The 23,772-nt window shown below is 32.4% G+C and overlaps 1 protein-coding gene across 1 annotated transcript in view; it reads right to left on the reverse strand.

Annotated features, from left to right (window-relative positions):
• Positions 1–1,360: 1,360 nt before the first annotated feature.
• The window catches only part of LOC150086819 (testis-expressed protein 264 homolog), a 47,838-nt gene continuing 25,426 nt past the window's right edge, over positions 1,361–23,772 (reverse strand). Inside the window, exons 3-4 of the mRNA XM_090372282.1 lie at positions 18,855–19,055; positions 1,361–1,421 (exon numbers count right to left, since the gene is read on the reverse strand). Of these exons, the coding sequence (XP_090228408.1) occupies positions 1,407–1,421; positions 18,855–19,055 (216 nt within the window). The 3' untranslated portion in view covers positions 1,361–1,406. The remainder of the gene's footprint in view (positions 1,422–18,854; positions 19,056–23,772) is intronic.

A 23,772-nucleotide genomic window follows, 5' to 3' on the forward strand; every position in this document is an offset into this window, starting at 1 on the left:
TAAAGAAATTCTAAGGGAAAGGAGACAGAAATTCATGAGGCAAAGTTCATTGTTTTTCTACTTTACGAAAGTATCATCGCAACCTTCAACAGCTAGCCTTGACCAATCTTCAACGTCAACAGCAGCACAAACCCCTGCAAGAACTTCAACCGAGTTTCCATTGTCAAAATGAATAAGATTCGTTAATGAGTCAGATAATGAACATGCGCCATCTCCATCCTTCCTACAATAAATATATTCATTTTTTTTTCAAATTTACATTTGTCAATCATTGTAAGCTAAGGGCAAAAATATTAAAGTAAGCAATGTGTGTACTGTATATTCATTTGATCTTTGTATCGTTTTTGAGGCCTAGCTCTGTTGCTCGCTTAATATATGGTTTAAACATGTTATTAGGCTTTTATATGTATTCGCAAGTGAAAAAAAAGGCTATGTTCCACTTTTCGGTGGGGGTCTGGAACCTAACCAGCCATATGAGTGGGCACCTACTGTGCATTTCAAAAGGCTCTGATTCAGAGGACTGCCACTCCCCCACCTCAGTTCCCCTGAGCCACAGCACTCCTACTACCTTAAGCCTTTTGCTTTGCTGCTCTAGTCTGAAGACTAGTATGATTTTGATTAAATTTCAATACAATTAAAAATATTACACTAAACCTATATCTCAATGCAATAATAACACTATATATATATATATTTTTTTTTTTTTTATCACATTTTATCTCCTACCGTTTGTAAAATCTAAATAGTTATAATAGATAATGAATTTAACTATCCATTGCCACCTACATGGTTTGAACTCTCGTATAAGCTATTTGGAATATATCTATGCCAAATCACTGATTCTAAAAGCTCTATGAATTCCCTAATGGGGTAAAGATAACTTGGTTGATTTCAATCCTTCAAAAACTCACTCCTGTGTTATAATGCACAATAAAGATCCTTCTGCTCTTGTTTATTTTTTGATGACACTCATATTTCTAGACAAGATCATATATCTCTATTAAGGATTACCAACTTCTAATCTCTCTCTCTCTCGACCTAAGCACATCACAAATATTGCTCCCTCTGCATATAAAAAACTGGATTTTTTCTTTCACTCTTAGGATTACTTTCCTTCTAAACGGTTCTGGAAAATTCACCGAGCATACAATTTATCAAAAAAAAAAAAAAAAAGGAGTTAACCAATAAATAACTAACACAGCAATATTGTTTATTTCTTACTATACAGCTTGTTATATACAATTCACCAAAAAGAGAAAAAAAAATAAAATAAAATAATAATTAAATGTAGTAGTAGTGGAAAATGATGCAAGAAAGCAAACATAGTATCAGGAGAAGAAAAAAAAAAAAAAAACTTCATCTAACCTTTCCCTCCAAGAATTTGTCAAGTTCTTCCTCGAATTTATTCAAACTATCCACTTCTGCAACAACAGATAGAAATCTATAATATATAATAATTACATAAGTATTCTTCACATTGAAAATACAAGGTAGTATTTTAAATGGTAAGTCTTTCAAGAATTTGTTTTCTTAATTCTTGTAACATCCAAACGTATGTGTTTTCAGATTTGTTTGGTAATAACATCATTATTTGTTTCTGAGCTATACGTGAAACATGTACAGCTCAGATAAAAAAAAAAAAAAAGGAACAGTTTTAAAAGTGCCATCTGCAATATCAGTTCTGAGACTGTGTTAATACTAGAAGGTTCCATTGTGCTTAAAATAAGATCAACTTAAAAACCAGAGTAAATAGTAAAAAAAAATTTTCACCAGTTACCATTTGTTTATAGATTTCAAAATACACTATATCTTCTCATTTTGTAGGCACCACTGGCTCAGCAGTCTTTTTCAAATGAATTCTTATTGTTATTTTCGAACTTTGTACACTTGGTAAATTAGCGGCAATTGATTGCTCCAAAATAGTATAATTGTGGTGGATCACATGAATTTACCACAGCATCACATACCTTCTGGGCAAAAGGACCCAATTCTTAAGAGATGTCATTAATTAACCTAACTGCCTTCTTTTGAATGGAGCCTAGCAGCATCTCCAGATATTGTAATAATTTTACTTCCTTCGGTTACAATTCAAGCTCTACATTTGAGTTTATAATAATTTTCACATGTCCAATACATTTTATTTTCGGTGGCTTTATTTTTGAAATATATAGTGTTATTAATCCATTGAAATGTATTTTTTGCTTTCTCTCTCACTCTCAAAAAATTAACATGAAATATTTTTAATCACTTATTTTAAAATTATTTGAGAGATATTATAATCACAAGCATATGAAAAACATGAAGCAACTGGCTAATTGTCAATGTTAGCATTAAAGAAAATACTTCTCAAGTGTCAAATACCATTAGGTTTCAAAATTCGTAGATAATCTGTTTAAATAATTTTATTACTTTTGCAGAAATAGTTATAACAGATGTAGGTTTGGTTTTACAGTTTTATGCAGTTCTTAACAATAAAAATTCCATAAAACTGCAGACCACACTGAAAGACTCACTTTTAAAATATTACCTCCTATTTTCAATGTGAAGAATATTTATATAATTATTGTATATTTCAAATAATTTTTTTTTTTGTGTGTGTCTTTAGTGAATCGTATATAACAGGTTCTAGAATAAAAATAAATGTTATTACTGTGTTACTTATTCTAACTGATTTATCAGTAAAATTTCCTAGAACCTTTCTGAACAACTACTCACTCTGTACAAATCTCAAATCTGGCCTATATTTTTCCCCATATCTGGGGTGGTGCCCCATAACCTCCCTAAGGCTCCTAGACTCCATTCAAAAGAGGACAGTTAAGTTAATTAATGACATCTCTTACGAAGTCTCTCCACTCCCTGTCTCAAAAACATTCTGTTTCTGGTACATGCCTTTTCTATAGATACATCCACAGGCGCTGTTCTGACATTTAATTGGCTTCTATAATTCCATCTCTTTCTTCCAAATCAGTCTGAACACAAGCGCAACCCATCAGCATCCTTTTACCGTCCAACTTCAAACTCACAGAGCCAATTTTTCTTCTTTCTCATTTATTCTTCAGCTTACTTACGTTTTCTGGAAAAATTTCCTTTCCCACATATTTCCTGAAAATTTACAATTATAGAAATTCAAGCCTAATGTCAACAAGTATCTTCTTTCATCTTCCCAACCTTCAAACCTAAACATCGTACTAAGTACTATAGGTTCTAATACCTTTCGGGTTTGGGATTTTCATGAAAAAAAAATTATTAGGCTATGAATCTTTAACAGCTACATCACACCAACTGTCATCACTCTTGCACAACAATTGCCTTGGCAGAATGGTGATTTGCCAGTTTTTCTGCATAAGTTTCATCTCAGTCCCCCCCCCCACCCCAACAGATTAATTTCATTAACCATGAAATATCCTGGCTGGAAATTATCATTATGGAACAATTTTGTTACATGACAATAAGCAGATAATCACAAGAGGCAAGTAAATGTGGTGGCATAAGATTTGCATGAAAATCTATTGCCTGTTGAACAAATAATAAAATAAAAAAAGTAATGAAAAATGTTAAGTATACAAACATGCAATGTCTGTTGCACATTCTTTATCAATTTATTTGCTAAAGATAAGAGTAGAATATTGGTTATCCGGAATAATTTGAAAGGCTAAATTTTTCTTCTTTTCTTATTAATGGGTGTATTGGAGACAAATATTTATTATGCTATGAGAGTATTTCTCTCTTTTTTTTATGTTATATGTCTGGTGAAATGTTGGATTAGGACTGAGTTTTTTCAGAAACGACGAATGATAGAATTTAGTCATTCATTTCTGTGAACGCAATTTTCCATGACACATTTTGTACTTCTCATTTCATATGTTTAGTTTAGCTCCAGATTCAGCAAGAATAATATCAGCCCAAAACTGTGCAATTTATTATTATTATTATTTTTTTTAAGGTAAAATGTCAATGAAGAGAAACAGCACTGAAATGGGCAGAAAACCAGGAAGAATGTGATATAATCAAATTGATATTAAGAAACTTGAGGGATTTCGCAGGGGAAAAAAAAAAAGAAGTCAACAAACGATCAAACCTTATTTTAAAAAATTACTTTTAAATTTTTTTCCCACATAATTTTCAGTAAAATACCTATCCAAATATACATACATATGTGAAATTTATGTATAAGTTATTATTTTTTAATTAAATAAATTTGTTTTTTTTTTACACTATTTAAAGCCTTTTTCTTTTACCTTAATACATTACAACAAAATTAATTTTACCTTACATTCGATTATCCTGATAATTTTGCTATTTGGAAGTGGTCTAACATTAATTATTCCAGGTAACTAACACTACTGTACATTTGATCTTCCCACATCCAGTATCTATTATCAGCACCACTTATTTTCTGACTGTTAGGAAAATGAGCAAATTGTAGATTTCACTGAGGCATAACTTCTTACTGCACTCCAATAACATGAAATTTGTTAGCTCGTGGAATTCCGAAAAATTCCAAGGTTGAGCAGAGAGCAGGCCACAAAAGTTGCCACATTTTTGATGTTTGATTGCATTATAAACTCTGTTGTGGTGATATATTTATAGAAGTCTTTTTTTTTTTTTTTTTAAATTGGTTAATGACTCTCACCTGATGTTAATAAAGGATTAGTCATTGTTACACTTGATAAAACTGGATATAAAAATACTTTTAATTAAAAAAAAAAATCTTAGTGGTTTAAATGTGCATATATTATAAATTACATACGACCAACAATTCTGGCATAATAGGAAGCAACTTTAATGGATTTAAAGTATCCACATTCAGGATTTTAAATAAACTTTACAGAAAGCTTACTAAGTGAACAGATTAATACTAATCTGTTATACAGTTCATTCACTTGATTACATAAATTTCAAAACAGAATTAATCAATTTCCATATGCATACAGTAACAATAAGAAAACAGCAATAAGCAGAATCTTAAAAATTTGGCAGTTTTTAATATCCAAACCTTTTAAATATCATGGCTATTAAGTGGCAGTGAAACTTGTTCTTAATAATATGTTTATGTTAATATTAGAAAAAAACAGTAGGTATTTGAGCTTAACTGCAAGTTGCTAATAGCAAACATGCAATGAGCAAGTTGGGAATTTACCTCATAAAAAAGAAAATTAGTCTGTTCATCTGCTTCTTTGTGCATTCAGACCCCTACAGTAGTCAGTACAACCAAATTTGAAGTCTTCTCTTTTGTCCAGGGAAAAGTTGAAGACTGTTTAATCCCATGGATTATTGTAGGTCCCAACTGAAATACTTTTGGCTCTGACTTATAAACCTCACTGCTAGATCACAATAGGTAGTAAATTAAAGGATCCCTCCCCCATCTCAGCCATAAAATTAAAAAATAATAATAGTAATAAATAAATAAAATAAGGGGAAGGAGTACACATTTGGCTACATCCAAGATGAGTAACTTATTGAAAACCATAAGGCTTACTACACCCAAAATATCGAATTTCACCAAGTAACTGCATATAACTGTACCTCTTTTCTCTCAAAAATAATGTTATATAAGTAACTATGAGGAGGAGGGAAAAATTGCAGTAAGCATTTGCAATGTTTACCTTCATCCTTTCCTTACAGAGATATTATGGAAAATTAATTCCATTTTTCTACATGGTGGGAAAAGGGAACATTTCATATTCCATAAATAATCTCAAATTATTGAGGTAATAGCATTCTTTATCCATATACAATTGTTTTCCTTATTATAATACTTATGTTTTCCAGGGGTGTCACTAACATGAACAAGAAATTACACTCTTGAAAAACCCAAATATCCTATCTCTACCTAATTCAGCAAAAAATGTTAAATGTTTACCCATAACCAAGTTTTCTAAATAAACTGAAAAGATACACATAAATACATATACCTATCACAAAAATTGCTATGCTAATTTAATATAAAATATTTTAAAATTGACTTTAGTTCACTTAAGTCTTCTTGGATTCTTTAAATTTAAAACCAAAACAATATTTTCAAATCTTTTAAATACAGGCAGTTCCCACTTTACAAGTACCAAGTATCAAGTATCAACAAAATCGAAAATACGAAGATTAATTGCAAAAAAATGAATGTTAAACATTCATAAATCCCACATTTCATACCACGCGCATAGCTGTACAATATGGTGCACCCTACTTTACGATATTAATCCATTCCAACATATCGTAACGTGAACCGAATAACTAAAGCATCTCTCTAAAAGGTCATTTTATAATGTAAATTGTATTAGTTACAAATTCAAATCATTAAACGCACTACACTTTCATCGTTATAAGAACTAGTTTTGAATGGCTTTGTGATATTTTTCTAAAGCACATTTCCGGAAGTCACGACCATAAAACAATTTGCACTTTCCGGTTTATAGTGCAGGAAATTATAAAAGAGTAGTAAACTCGATCTTACTGAATTTGTGAAAATACCGATAGCTGGAATTGTGCGGAGTTTTATGTTATTAGGATGAAATGTGTTTCCCCTTCAATGCAATCTTCAGTCATAAAAAACAAATAATTTTTCAGAATCTTTTTTTTTTTTTTTTTAGCTTCCTAAACTTGTTACTCCCCGCAAATTGTTGGTTGCAATCTCACTTGCGCGTATCTTGTTAGTTAGTTACAATTTGTGCGTGCCATTAAAAAATGCTTATGCATGCTATCGTGAAATTTATAGAGAAAAGATTATCGTGGAAACAAACGCCTCTTGAAGATGACTCCTTGTGCAACAAACCAATAACGCGTGCTGGCCCAGCAATGAGTGATCAACAAGCGTGCATTTAGTCAATGATGAAAAATAAACATTCCTTAACATTTGTTAAGTCATAAATAAGGCTTGATTTTAAAGGCTATGTTTTCATTTCTTTGGAGAAATCAATCATTGTTTAAACAAACTAATTAGCTAACTAATTTCACTGTTGATAACGTAACACCTGTTTTTAACATTATGTCTATGGGAATAAATTCCCGCTTTACGAGCGTGTGCTAGGAACGAATTAACTCGTAAAGTCGGGAACTACTTGTTGTTTTGCCCATTGATCGAGTAACAATTTAACTTTCTAATGAGCACATATCTCTAGTTTATTCTATTTTTCTTCCATAGAGCTTAATTCATAGAATTTATCACTGTATATTTAAAAACACCTCGAACCCCTGAAATTGTTGGTCCATTCATAGCACTTTGGTATACTTGATTTTGGAAGACATTTGAGGCTAAAGGGCATTTGTATACAAGTGGCATATTCTGTACTAACAGGGGTGGAAAAAAAAAAAAAAACCCTTAAAAAGACTTCTTGGATTATCCCAAACAAGTCATAACTAGAAATGTATTGTGCTGATTGAGCAAAACATTGTTTTTATATTTGGGACATATTCTCTCAGTTTGCTACGTGAGCAACAACAAATGCTTTTTGAGAAGTCATGCCCAACCATCTTTAATGATTTTAGCACCTACCGATTGGAGTTACCATGACATTTAACATGCTTCTAAAAGTTTATTCTAATGTTACAATGACAGAAATAAAAATAAAAAAAAAAAGAAAGAAAACCTATCTATTCCCTCTGAAAATTGTTTTGTACTTTACAAAACAATGTTTTCAAATATGGAAACTTCTCAACAAAGGGAAAGTTCATTTTATGTCACTCAACACTGGGCAGTATATTTGCTTAATGAAGAAGCAAATTGATGAATTAGGATAAAATACTAATATGGTAATCAGCAATCAGTTACAAGAAAATAAATACAAATCATCCTAAACGTGTATTTGCCATCCTTCGTTATTTTCAATTTGAGAGTAAAATATCAGTAAAATCTCCAGCTTTGAGTTTGCCTTCTACTTCATAAAAGAAACTAACCTTCAACATATTAAATATCTAAATTAAAATAAGAATGAGAACTCAATCATAAGATATTGTCCACGGAAATAGACAACATCCATATTTCTATTATTATGAAACAACAGGGATTGCCTTTATTTTAGATATAGGAAGCTTCTTTTCCAACTAATTCTCCTAGTCCAACACACTAATTCTTTGGGAAGGCGATATCAATTTTACGAAACGTGGGACATCTTCCCCACTGTCAGAACCGTAGTGTTCAGACCCCTCGGTCTCAACATTGAGCACTCAAGACTTCTGTCTTCAAACACCATACTCTGGCAGCAAGGAAACCATTACGTGGATTGACATAAAATTAAATTTTGAAGGTCTAAACCGCTTAATAAATACGGACCGATTAATCCTGTGAGCATGACGCCCCGAAAAGTTCTAGTCCGACTTAAGGAATGTAGAGAATAATCCCCCCATATCCGTTAAACTTTTTAGACCCCTAAATTTAACTCTAATGTCAAGCTACAGGACCAAAGAAAATAATCAATCCGTATTTATTAAGTGGTTTAGACCTTCAAAATTTAATTTTGTCAATCCACGTAATGGTTTCCTTGCTGCCAGATGTATGGTGTTTTAAGACAGAAGTCTTCAAACACCATACATCTGGATTAGGAGAGTTGGTTGGAAAAGAAGCTTCCTATATCTAAAATAAAGGTAATCCCTGTTGTTTCATAATATAATAGAATATAGGAATTATCGAGCACTTAATAGCTCTCTATTATCAAATCCATATTTCTATACAAAGGAATTGTCCAGTATAAACACGCTTCATTATTAAAAACTACATTCGGCAGCCATAAAAAAAAAAAAAAAAAAAAGTCCTCATATCAAAATGATTTAAAATAGTAATTGTTACCCACGTAACATCAATGAAAGTTTGTTGCATTTTCAATAAACAATCACTTTCATACAATACACATTTCACTAGGCTTACGCATGAATATTCCATCCTAATACAAATTGAGCATATATTAAAGTGACCAGATCCTTAACATTCCAATGCGGGACATCTAGGGGGGATTTTTTAACCCCTCCCCCTAGAAATAATATACACATTTTAAAAAAAAATTTATATATAAAAAATATTCACATACAAAATACAAATTAAATACATTGACTTTGAACTAACCTTATAAAATAAAATATCAAACTTCTTAAAAAAAATATAGCATGTGTGTGTGTGTATATATATATATATATATATATTTCCCCCCACCCCAACAGAAAGGCTGAAATTCAGTATACGTACCTCTCGTGTTACACTACGTAATGAACAGAAGGTTGCGCGAAGGATGTGAACTGAGAAAAATAATTGTAATCAGAAAGAAAAAAAAAAAAAAAAACGTTTATTAGAGAGGTCATGTTTTTAATCCATTTATTTTCATTTTTGTTTAGTGAAAAAAAAAAAAAAAAAAAAATGATTAGGTTTTTTCTGTAAAATAATAATAAAAACAAGAGAGGTTAAATAATATAATTAAATATTTTTCTGCTGAGTAAAATTTTCTTAATAAGTCTTCATTATTTGCTATCTCTTCGTAAAATTCTTCACAAGAATTAGCAAAATTGCACTTAACTTGTAGTATTGCTTTCAGCATTTCTACGGTCAGCTGTGTTTTTGTTGACATCCACAGTTGATTTACTACAAAAAAAAAAACTTTCCATTGTACCACTGGTTCTCGGCAAACATAATGCAAATGATTTGCATTATGTTTGCCATTAAGTATGGAGGCTAAATGTCCGATCTGGGCCATTTTCCAGGACCGTTTGCAATGCTAAGCAAAAGACTGAAATCTGGGATTGTCCCAATAATCCAGGACATCTGGTCACTTTAGCCTATATACATTTTCACTTGTAATATCAAAAATTGAGGTATGAAAGAGGAGAGAGAAAAAAAAAAAAAAAAAACCAATAATTAGTGCTTTGACTGTTTCAGATATGGTGACACATTTATGACACTACAGCTGAAACAATATCAACATGTATAATTGATGCAACATCAATCTGAATGTAAATTCAGATTTATTCCTTTAGCTTAACTAACACTAATGTTATAAAAATAACCAAAATATTTATCCTTATCAATTTAATCTCAAGCCACCTACTCTAGAATTTTTTCAAATTTTTTTTATATTACTTTTTACAAATTTATATTACAATTTTTTTTTTATAATTACTTATGTTTTAATGTGGTAATTGGAATTACAACATTGGATATATATATAGTAACCTCCCAATTTAGAAAATCCATGTGTTTCTGAAAAGATCATAAATTGAGAGTAGTTTTCCTATAGATATAATGGTATAACGAGAAGATGTATTCCAAAATATAAAATGTTTGCTTTCCCAAAAATGCAGAAAAATGGGATAACCATAAGATTTATATAAGATATGACCTAACACAACAATATTTAATTTTTGTTAATAAGATTTTAAAATAAATATCTTTATTGCAATTCAGTAGAGGTAGACTGCATTTGAAGGGCTATTCTTATGAGTTAACGAAGTATAAGTACCTAAGAAATTTTTCGCTTGGGAGAGGGTAGAGACAAACTGCACTGCAGGTTAGCAGAACAGCAATTGGGAGTTGTGTATGAGAATGGTTATTACTGTATAATTTAAAAAGAAATAACCAATCACAGAAACAACACTTTTCTAGTTCACACTTACTTAACCAGCTCACTTCTACAAGTAGGATTACCACCTGAATATTCCAGTTTCTTCTCCGGGCATAGCCAGGTGGGCAGGAGCAGCAGTGCGTGGCACACGCTTCTTGATTAGAAGTGCGTGCACCACCAAATACGGAGGATGCGGAAGGTCAGGGAATGACCACCACATATCCCCAGCTCGGATAAAGGGTGAGGGTTGGCGTCAGGAAGAGCATCAGGCTGTAAAAATTTCATGCCAAAACAGTAAAAACGCTGACCTCATACATATAATGGGAAAAAGACAGGGGGGAAAAAAAAAAAAAAAAAAAAATTCCAGTTTCTTCTCCACCTTTAGCCTTAAAGCCTTTAGTCTTATCTGCAGTGTATTTTTTTTTTTCCAGCCCCTGTGTCATTAGTTCTCTTTTCTTACGTTTGAGATCTGGAGAATTATTGCTCAAGCCCAAACTGTAAACCCAGAGAGGCAGTGATCCTATTTAAAAATTAAACTGCAGTGTGAATAATCTTATACAGCTGCAATAAAACAAAATCATCAAAAAGCTGCATATTTATCACTGGAAACATGAAATTACTTTGGAAAGAACAGCAAGCAGTTTTTAAGAATAATGTTTCAAAACTTGGTTGGCAACATCAACCAATCTCTAAGCCTAACTATAAGTGGTCAAGTGCAATCAGAAACACAGCTGCAACTATGTTTTAGATCAGTGTTTCTCCATCCAAGGTGTGATATACAAGATGGTTTTAGGTGGTACATGGACAAACATTTGTTGATGGTACTAAATAACTTTACACAATCAGAAGAACAAAGAAGGGCAGCTAAATATCTTTTGTCTTTTCTGACTATGTATATACGAGTTGAGATTTGTAGTGCTGGTTATAATATTGAAACTAAAAAAAAAAAAAAAAAATCTTATCAACAGAATCTATCTTAAACTAACTGAATATCCCTTTATTATTAACCGATCATAAATAGTTCTGTTATTCTCATTGAAAAGCATTTATTTTCGGGTATGAATTTTTGCAAATTAATTAGATTTATTTCATTGTTTATTTTGTTTATGTATTTCATTGTTTATTTATGTATTTCATTGTTTATTTTGTCTTTAATTTTAATTTTTTAAATTTAATAACATTGTTTTGTTCCCAATGAATGTATACATTCATGTTTCACTGTTTATTTTTCATGTATTAAAGTGAGTCGATTTAAAGAAAAATTATCTGCATACCACCTACATGCAGATATTGCAAAAATCACCAAATGGTTGATTGATTGAGGTCTGGGAAACACGTTTAGATATACTGAATAGTTCTAGCCTTTGATAATATATGATTCAACATGTTTTATCAATTGGCATTTTATGTGTGTAAATAAAATACATATTTTTATATAATTATTCTCATTCAGAGCATAATATTTGACCTCATGGTATACATACCTGGCTCCCCATATGCTAAGTTTACATATCTATTAGCTTCATATATGTATTTTTGTGTGTGTATGTGTGTCCTCCTCATATGAAGAGCACTGGTCCTATTATTATTGTTAACCAAGAGTGAATAAAGTAGTGGCAAAACTACAAATTCTGCCCATCCCTATGCTCTATAACTGTGCCAAACCAATCATCCAAGCCTCCTTGACCCCCCCCCCCTCCCTGCACTGGTGGCAGATCCAAAAGTATGGTAGCTTTATTATCATGCTGACAGATCTATCCTGTACTTCATTTTATAAATTTAACTTGACTGCTATATCATTTCTTTTTATGCAACAGAACACAAAAGGTATTCCTTCTTCATTACAACTGAAGTACTGGTATTAGTATTGGTAAAGCTGCAAAGAGGTGCAGGGGTTATACTGAACAAAGGGGAGGGGTGGAACACTCAAAATTATAACCATTTAGTCCACAAAGTCTCAAACATATTCAATGGATTTGTCATCATATTTTAATTTCAAGGTGAAATTTATACCAAATATCTTTTTATACTAGAATGATTGTCTCCATCTCAAAAAAAGATCATATTCTAATTAAATCCTTAACAACAGATATAAAATCACACATTATTTTAGTTAGCAGTCCTCTTTTGGAGAATTGCCACATGTAAAACAGCAGCAACCATGCAATTTCAATTTCACTTTCTTCACCCCAGAGCTTTCCCATAAAAGAGTTAAATCTCACACTTTATTCATAATAGAAGCTGAAACAAAGTTAAGTTAATGTGCTACAAAATGTCATGAGCTCTTCCATTATAGAATAGGCACATTCAAGACCATCTGATTTAACTAATAGAAACTTAGTTTTGTAAGAAAAAGATGCTGCCAATAAATGTAAAGGAATAATAGTTATATATTTTCGTTTTGCTGTCATTAAGCTTATGTGGTTATTTCAGTAACAAGTTAAGTCAAAAAGTAACTATGCTAGAAAACACCCATGTTTCAGACTATTACTCTTTCACGAACACTGCAAATGACAACTTTGTGATAAGATAAACCACTAGGTGTGAAATGCCATATGATGAATAAAATGTATTTTTTTTAAACTTTCTCTTATGTGGGTAGAAAGCCCCTGCATAACATGAAGCTTTCCTAAATGTTTGTATTTGTGCCATCACAAATACAAATATATGGAAAGTTGTCATTTGTCTGGTAGGATCATGTCCCCATAACAGAATGTGAGCATTATACATAGGCTTAATGAATATAACACATGCAAGCCTTTTTCTGGATTGTATTATCAGCCCAGGATCAAGAAAAAAGTATTTTGCTCATTGCTGATTCACTAAAATAACACCCCCCCCCACCTTCCCAAACAAAACCTGTTACTAGAAACTGAAGTTTCTTCTAATTTTAACCTAAGAAAATGTGATAAAGCATAGGACTATGAATTAGAAATTCACTAATGAATATTCAGTACAGATATATTGTTCGTAGTGAAATCAAAAGTAGTTGAAATGGCATAGATTTTATTGTATCTCATATTGTGACTATCTTCACGAGTTGCCACAATATTGCACTACCTCAAATAAGTAATGCTTCACTAATAGAGAAGACTACTGTTACTTATTCTCGGTGGATATTACCACCCAGACGGCACTGTTTCAAGGCTTGTTGGCCTATCATCGGTGGGCAGGTAGGTACCCTAATTCCTAGTCCTATGCTTTATGCACATATTTTCTTAAGTACAGTTAGTTCTGCTATAACGCGGTACATGTGTTCCTAAAAATCTCCATGTGTTATGGTATTCTGCGCATCAAAAACAACAGGACTTATGGGAAAAATAGGGATAGAGGCAGAGCACTAAAAAAAAAAAAAGCTCAGTCTGGTGAGTAAAACAGTAAAAAAAAGTTAGAAACCCAATAATATTGCTACTAACAGAGGTTTAAACATCTTAAATTTCTAATAAATAAATAAATATTACAGTAAATATAGCACTTTACCTTGACTAGATATGAAGTTGTTTGTTTGATGAAAGATAAGCAATCAATAATAACAAACACGGCAAGCATAAAAGAGAAGATTCTAAAAATTTGTTTTTTATATGGTTGTTAAAAACTCACAGAATTTCACCTATCTGTATTATTGCAAATGCAATAAGATCGAGTTTGCTACCTGTTTATAATTAGACTGTGCTAACAGAAAAGCCCAATAAACCGGGAACTGCAAATTGTTTCTATTGTTTTATGGCAGTGACCTCCAGAAATGTGCTCATCTGCTCACCCTATCCTGCCTCGCAAAATTTCTGTTTGAAGAAAATCTTGTGAATACAGCGAATGATAAGTTTGATAACACTGTCTCCAACCAATACAATTACAGTAAATGGGAAATAGAGCTCTCACACATTTGAAGAGTGGCATTTTTTAAGCTCCGTAAACTTGTATGTATTGCTGTGCAGGTAGCTACGTTCAGCTTGGTGCTGGGTTTTACGCTCACCCGGTGTTACTCGCAGACGAAATCATGCATGAACCAATGCGAAAATCACATGTATTATAGTCTCATTGTTCCCTAATATGTCAAACACATTGGAGCAAATTCGCATTGCAAAAATGCGCATTATAGCAGAACTGACTGTATATACTTATGCATGGCATTAGGCATCTCTCATATTGTGAAAATATACTTCGCAACTGGATTGTCCTGATTATGGGGTATGTACCCGCCCACCAATTATAGGCCAAACAAGCCTTGAAACAGTGCCATCTGGTTAGTGGTATCTGCCAAAAATAAGTAACAATAGTCTTCTCTATTAGTGAAGCATTACTTATTTGAGGTAGTGCATGATCATGGCAACTCGTTGTGAAGGTAGCCACAATATGAGATACAAATAAATCGATGCCATTTCAACTACTTTCGAGTTCACTATGAACAAAATATTATGTATCTACACTGAATGTTCATTATAATTATAACATAACAAATATTCTGCTGTTTCAGGATATAATACATCATAGGTAATTTGTGATTTACTACATACTAGATATTGTGAATTCACTGACTTATAAGATATCTATGTGCCAATCTTTTGGACACCAATTCCCATTTAACAAGTAAGTTAAATTCAGACTATAATCTTTTCATCAGCACTGCAAATAACAACTTCGTGATAGTGGTCTTTGAAAGAAAGTTAGTTAGTTAGTTAGTTGGTTGCTTGCTTGTTTGTTTTGGTGTTTAATGGCACATTGGCAGCTGAGGCCATAATGAACCAAATCAAGTTGCATTCATGGAAAAAATTACCTTTCACTTATCTAACTAAAATAAACAATATATATTTCCTACCAGCAACCTCAAATTTCTTTCCTCCAAGTCTGGAGTAACTTAAATTTTTTTTTTAAACTAAACTGTGGAATGAGAGGGAAGGGAACCAAAGTTCCCAAGTAGTCATTTGCAGTATAATAAGAAATGCACAATATTCAAATCACATTTCAAATATTAATCCATATCTGCTTAAATTTTTCTATGAAAACAACCTCAAACTATCAAATTTTGCATTTTTATATTAATAACAGTCAGTTATATTCAAATTTTTTAAAACAATTATATTCTAGCAAAATTTCACCCCAGCACTTTGTGAAATGTTTTAAAAATATTGAGTTGTTTCAACAAAAAAAATTTTTTAAAAAAGTTTGATTAGACTGTATTTTAGTGCAATTGCATCATTTATACACAGCTAAATATAGATTAGCAAATTTGCAATAGCGGCATCGTTTAGGTTACATCTCATATTGTGAATACCTTCACGACGAGTTGCTATGACATTGCACTACTTCGAATAAGTAACGCTTCACCCGAAAGAGAAGACTGACTTATTCTCAGTGGATACCACCACCACCCAGACGGTCTGAAGAAGGGCCAAATAGCCCTGAAACGGTGCCACCTGGGTGGTGGTGGTATCCACTGAGAATAAGTAACAACAGTCTTCTCCTTCTGGTGAAGCGTTACTTATTCGAAGTAGTGCAATGTCATGGCAACTGGTTGTGAAAGTATTCACAATATGAGATGTAACTTAAACGATGCCACTATTGCAAATTTGCTAATCTATATTTAGCTGTGTATAAATGATGCAATTGCGCTAAAATACACATAGTCTAATCTCTTTCGCAGCTTGAGGCTTTAAGCCCTAATGCATTAAAGTAAAAAGTTTGATTTTAATTTTTTTCTTCCCTCAAGGAAAGTTGATTTTTCTTATTCATAAGTAACACAGTTTTGTTATGTAAACATCAATAAGATCATATTTCAAAACAAATCAATGTTCATGCTGAAGTAAAAATGGCATTATTTTTTTCTTGATGAAGAATGGAACTAGCTATCTTTTAAGCTTATAACAATATTAGCTGACATTAAATCAAATATTGCATGTGGCTTATTGCCAAGTCGAATCTTGAACTTTTGCTAGCCAAACAAGCATTTAATACACTAATTTCTTATGAATTCACTTTTTTTAACACAAAAACTTCAAGTGTTTGAAATATTCACCTCCAGGCTGAGGTGATGACCGGAGTGCAACTGTTATGGGACACAGTACCCCCTCCCCCCCCCTATTCATCCTAAATCCACTAGGTTTTTTTTTTTTTTTTTTGTGGAAATAGTGGATAGTGTAGCTGAAGTGCCAACTTAAGAAAAGTTACTTCAACACATCAACATGCTGCTCATGATTGCATCCCAGTTGAGCATCTGTAGGAATCAGTTTTCATAATGTGAGGCATGCAATTAGTTAAAACAGAAATCAGCTTATTATGAATTTTTTTTATGAGGCAGGAGGGGAGGGAAAAATTAATAAATACATTAGCTTTACAGCAATAAGCACTCGTGCATGTGTGTGTGTTTCTTATTTGACTAGTTAACCTTCAAAGCATTAACTCAGTAAGAATGCATTTTAGGATTCATAAGAACTATTTTCTTTTTAATGGTACTACACAAGTTGTAATAAAATGGACAGTAGTGTTCTGAATCACCCTCGAGTTTTGTACTTCAGCATTTAAATAATTTCATTGATTAGTCGCCCACCTGCCTAAAGTGACCATTTTACGACAGAAGGTGAATAAAATAAAAACAACTCTTTTACAATAATATGAAAAAAGAATTAATTTTTGTACTGTGTTGGGGTAATAGCTAACCAACTGTCAAATGTCTCCTTTTTTCAAAACGTGCAAAGGAGACAGCAGCATACATATAATCATTATATCATAGTTTAACAATGCTTGTGTTATCCCTATGCCTGTGATGAAAGGTAATAATTTTTAATAGATGAACATCTGCAGCAGAATAAAGGCCATCTTAGGTAGCATATATTTGAATATTTCATCTTTAAATGGTTGCAGGGATTAAAAGATGTCTTCAGAATTGGGGTGATATTTCCTGTCCAAGACAGGCAAACAGTATTATGATTCCTAAATACATTATGAAAATAAAATCTGACTTCAGAAAATGGCAAACAATGCAGAATGACTGCACATGAGTGTTGGGTATGTGCATAACCTTATCCAAAAGGAGCTGGGATTCAATGAAGTGTGTACACACATACATCAGGTTCCATTGCAGGTAGTGCCCTAATGGCCCGATATGAAGTAGACCCGACAGGCAATTATCACCTATATCCTTGAAAACAGTATCTAGAAAAATCTATTCTGATACTAAGTAAAAAGCCGACTGGGCTAGCCGGGTGGGTAAAGTGCCTGCCTGGCAACCCAAAGGTCGCGGGTTCGATTCCTGCCTCGGGCTTGGATCAAAGTACTGCAAAAACCTTGGGAGGTGCATTATGGCCACAGAAGCCTATGCGCCAACAACTACAAAAAAAAAAAAAAAAAAAAGTAAAGTGCAGCCATTATCAACCCACTGCACGATGGAAGCCTCCTCAACAATTCATGCTGATACTAAGTATGAGGTGCAAATGCACAAAAGTGGTTCAACAACCAACTAAAAATTTTTCTATGATGATACTGCAATACCATTGCATGGTAATTTCGACATCCCAATAATACATAAAATGTTACTGAGAAAGGATTAAAAATATGCTGAGAAACAACACAAGAGTTACTTGTATGAGTATGTTATAGCAAAACAACTGTTTTCTTAATTGATTCAGCCTCATATTTTCCTTCTCTCATATTTGTTTATGCCCCATAATGTATTAACAGAATTTCACTTTCTAACACTGAAAGTAATTTCGTACAAATTTCTAAACCTATTTTAGACTACTTCATAAAATTCTGGTAATAGTGTGGTTACCAAAATAACTTTTACCTAATAATAGTATTCAATGAGTACTAAGATCTGTTCGTAATAAGTTTACTCTTTAGAATATTCTTATTAAGAATATGATTAAAATATGTTATACAAATGTATTTTTTACAATATGTATTTCTGCTTATAATGTGTAAGAAGTGTCTTCTTGTGAAAGTAAACCAAATTATAATTATTCTCACTACAGTTCTTAAGTAAATGTTGCTTCAACAATTGACTAAAATATTTTTTCATTAATTATAAAACACAACAAACAAAAATTCATGAATGTGAGGAATCAAGTTTTGCAATTCTTAGGAATGTTTAGATGCCTCTGAAGTTCAATTCCAATAAGTCAGGCTTCTAACAATTCAGAGAATTTTCAAAAGTCCTTCTCTCCTATATATAAAAACAGAACTATGTAAAATTAAAAAAGAAGTAACTTAATTATCTAAGTGTTATACCCTGTATAATGGGTATAGATGGCTGTTATTAATTGGAAGCCGTTGTTTATATTTTTCACCTGTAGGTAATAGTATACTGTTCCATTTACTTACAGGTATTATAGGAAAATAAATTGGTTTAAAGTTTTTGTTTATCCCTAAGTCAGTGCAGACTTCCTCTCCTTCTTCCTCCTCTTCACTCTCTGTCTGTACTTCTTTTACATAAAAATCATCTTGTTTGGACAAGGGAGCTACAAATAAAATTTTGCTAGAAGTGTAAATTTCCATAATTGGATGAGCGCACAATTTTCGTTGCTGAAAATAAAAACATAAGGAAAAAATAGGAAGTGATCAAAAGGAATTGTTTATTCACATCTTAATTTTTAAGTCAAAAGTTCTTTCTCTTAAATACACATAGGAATATATATTCTTTCTATCAAACATGAAAATTACAATAAAAATATGTATCTCAGCCAAAATTTACCAATCCTATATAGGATACCATTTTACACTATCTACTCCATTACATTAAAAATAAAATTAATTATTAAATGTTAGTATTTTTATACAATGAAAGGTTAGTTCAATGAATGCTACAGTAACAAAATATTTATTAAAAAAATTTTCCATCCCATACCAGTTTACCATGCTATCACAGTAAAATTTTATAAAATAAAATCCTTTCTATCCATTTCTGCAAAAGTGTATTATTAAACAATTTTTACTGGGGAGGACAATGATTCAACTGTTGTTCAGCAAGTGATCAAAAACAACATTCTATCTCCAAAATATTAATGAAGAGAGATGAAGGACTGTTTCAGAATACTGCAGAGGATAATGATGATAAAGAATATGGCAATGGTGATATTACAATTACTCTCTCAGATGCAGAAATATAGTGAAGTAGTATTCATGGTATATTTCAGTTTCTTAATGGCACAAAAGATTATTCTAGACAGTTCCATCATTATTAAGAGGGAGAAAAAAAAAAAAAAAAAACTTTTTAAAGCGGTGAGCACTGGGTCACCTGAACAACTTCAGAAAGGAAATACTGAAGTTGTTCAGGAAATACTTGCTATAATTGACATTTCACTTAATACGAGAGGAGGTTTAAGTTTCCAGCCTCTCACAGAAATGTGGAAAAGGTTTTTTTTTTTTTTTTTAATGTATTTTTAAGTAAAAATAAATGGGTTATTTATTTATTTTTAAAATAATCCATTTATTTTTCGACATAGCCCATCCCCCCACAAGTCAACACACTTTCTGGAATCATTCATTAGCTTTCATAACCTGATCAAAGAAATTCTCTTTAAATAATATTCATAAGATTTTGACTTAAACCAGTTGTTGACTGCATCCATCAGACCATTGTCGCTGTTGAATTTCTATCCCTTTTAAGATTTGGAAATAGAAAATACTCCAATGGAGCCAAATGCGGTGAGTAGGGCAGATGATATAAGAGATTGAACAAATAGTCATTCAGTGTTACCTGAATCACAAATGCTGTGTGTGCTGGGGCCATTTTCTTGATACAAGAACTCCTTTGGACAATTTCTCATGCCTCTTAAGCTTCAATTTCTCACAGAAATGTCTCAACAGATTAGAATAATACCAACACTGATAGTGTCACCTTGTTCCAGGAAATCAATCATGATCACTTCTCCTGCACTTCAAACTTTTTAGGAAGGGAGAAGAGGGACTTCCTCCTTTTTGATTGCTCTGTTGTTTCAGGGTGGAAGCAGTGCACCCATGTTTTAACCAGTGACATACCATCCCAAAAACTGAGCTTCATTAACTTCAAAATGTTGCATAATTTCATGAAAACACCTCACTCTTTCCCCACTCCTGATCTGCATTCAGTGCATTAGGAAACCAACTTGAATAAACTCTCATTCCTAAAACATTCACAATATCGTGAGCTTGCTCATGGGAGATGCTGAATGTTGTCTCAATGTTATTCTAAGGTCTCGCAGTCAGGTTGTGAACCAAATCTAAATTTGCAGGTGTCAACAACGTAAGAGGCCTCCCACTGCAAAGTGCATCTTTAATACTGTCTCATCCATACAAATTCTGCAACCCAGTTTTGGACCATGGCATATGAAGAACAAGATTCTCCTAATTTTGCTGCATGTCTTCATGAATTTCTTTCAGCAACATTCCCCTTACATGAAGATACTCAATGACTGCACAGTGCTCGAGTCTCTCAATAGTCATCATCTTCATTCACCTTCCAACACCCTCTGTAAAGGAGAATACAGTTATAAACCTGAAATTTTCTGTGAACACAAGTCACAGCACAGATTGACAATATCATCTTTTACAAAAACTTCTGATCTATATTGGGCTAAAAACTCTTCAATCCCTCCCATGTACAAAGCATTTGTATGAGGGAGGGGTTGAAAAGAAGACTAGTTTAACATCATTAATAAAGGAAAAAAACTAATTTTCAAATCTATGTGAAAATTTCTACCCTAATTAATAACCTTAGATAGAAATTCTATAAAAACTAGGTTTTAATAATTCCTCTTTTAGAATTATTTTACAGGCACAGGAAATAGAAAATCATTATGGAATGTTAAGTGAAAATAAAAACATATGACATCTTGTTATATCCCGCAGTAGTGCTTGCACCTCCAACTGTAACAAAAACACTTGTGTTGAATCTGAAAGGTACTCAAACTTTCAATTTTATTTCTAGATTGTTTTTATTTTTCAATTAAACATTTGAATATCTAATTTTTCATTGAAATTATGTTACTTTTCAATGAAGTAAAACTTCTATTAAAAAAATAACTGTCAAAAAATATAAACAAAACGGTTAGTCTCTTCTATTTTACAGTTTTAAAGCTGTTAATCAAAATTTTGATTTTGAAATTTTCAAAATTTCAAAATCATGCATGTACATATTTTTCTGCTTATGAATATAAACATTAAATATACACATACGGGGTGTTTCAAAATTACATATACACACACTTTAAAAAAAAATTATTTTTAATGAACAATATACACCAATTTAATTTTCTTAAACTCATTTTGTAGTTTAAAAATAGACAATTTTTTAACAATAATTTAATTTTTGCTGCATGTCTTCTTGAAGCCATGTACATGTTTTATTTTATAGATACCCATAAAACAATGGAGAGTACCCAATTAAGTTTTAAAAAAAAGAACAGCAATTATAAAATGGTATCGAAATATGAAAATGTCAATGAAGTTCAGCGTGCTTGAAAATCGTGATATGGAACAAAAGTGCCCACATGTTTAACAATTACTCATTTGTGGGATAAATTTGAGGAGCATGGAACCATCCAGAATATCAATAACTTAGCATGTGGCAGAAAGAGTATATCAAGAAGTTTGTTTGTTTGTTTGTTATTTGGTTTTTAGGAGCATTAGCAACTAAGGCCATATTGCTCCGGGATATGCGGTGGTCATTCCCTGACCTTTCCGCATCCTCCGTATTTGGTTGAAGTTGGACTATACTGCTTGACTGATTTAGTGGGTAACACAACTTGCCTAAGGAATAAAGCAATTAAATTAATAAATAAATAATAGCGATGGGTTTGAATGCTGTTCTACCATGGGTATGGGTGTTGCAATTGCGCAATAATATTTAATATGAAGTATAAATAGTGTGATAAATTTTAGCTACCAAATTCCATTAAAAACTAAATACATACTACTGTACTGGTATTGAATGTCTTGCAAAATGAGTAAATACATAGTAACGACACAAAGCTTATGAAATATGTAAAACAGAAATAAATTGGCATTTGTAAATTATTAATGGAACATAATGCAGAAATCTGGCACCTATGCATGCGCACATGCATATATTTTTAAGTCTGGTTAGCCTATTTCCCTTGTGCTCTGGCAATTAGGTCAAAATTACAGATATGAAATTCTCTGGGCAATGAAGACAGGCTGCCAGGGCAGCTCATGAGATTTTGCCAATGATGTGCAGGAATTTTGGTAGCAGGGATAAGGAAGTAATTATCCCATTGCATAAGGCAATTGTCAGGCCATATTTTGAGTACTGCATACAGGTCTGGAGGCCTCATTTTAGGAAGGACATTGAGCTGCTGGAACAAGTACAAAGAAGGGCAAGGAGAACAAAGGGGTGTTCTTACAAAGAAAGGCTTCAGTTCTCAAAATTGCAGCCTGGAGACTAGGTACCTGCAAGGCAATCTGATAGAGATGTTTAAGGCTTTGAATGGATTGAGCAAGCTCAATGCTGACGAGATACTTTCTCTTGTTCAGACACAGATTCAAATTGAGGAAGAATGGTTGCAAAATAGATGTGCAGAACTTTAGCCTTTAGTTGATTGCTGGAACAAACTTCCATCTGTTGTGGAAGTTGATAGTTTAAATAAATTCAAGGAAGGACTACACAAACTATTGGAGAGAATGAAGAGGTGAAATGGGAGGAGTCTTTCTTTTTTTTGGCTGATGCTGGGCATCATTTGCCAATGGTAATCTATTACTTTGTAACTTAACACAAATTTAACTTGCTAACTACAGCTATGGCTCATCATACAGTACTCATGTGAGCCAGTAATCAGTCTAATGTCATTTTAGAACCACAGAGCAAATAAATCAAAAATACTTAGAGTAGGCACAGGCGAAAAAATGTATTCTTCATTAACTCCTTTTGGACAAGTACGATGAATATGATACACACCAGACAAACTAATAAAAATGCTACATGTTCAATAATTACCTATTTGTTACATGCTGATTCCAATTTGCTATACAGTGTACTAAAGTATGGTATCCCTGGAATCAACTCTCACCAAGGGTGCCTGATTTTGAAGACACCCTTAGTGAAAGTTTCCAGGGATACAGTAACATTCTCACTCTCTCTCGGAGCAAAGTTGGCAGTGAGGTATAGTGTGACAACTAAATAAAGTTTTAAGAATGCTTGCACTGCACCACAGTCATTTCCAAGCAATTTCTCTGTGAAAAACATAAAACTGCTCTAGTAAAACTGTCTATTTAGGAAGGTAGGAAAAAAGTTTGTCATTTTTAA

Source organism: Mastigoproctus giganteus, chromosome 4 (assembly GCF_048544385.1).
Source record: "Mastigoproctus giganteus isolate SK-2022 chromosome 4, ASM4854438v1, whole genome shotgun sequence".
NCBI classification, from domain to species: Eukaryota; Metazoa; Arthropoda; class Arachnida; order Uropygi; family Thelyphonidae; genus Mastigoproctus; species Mastigoproctus giganteus.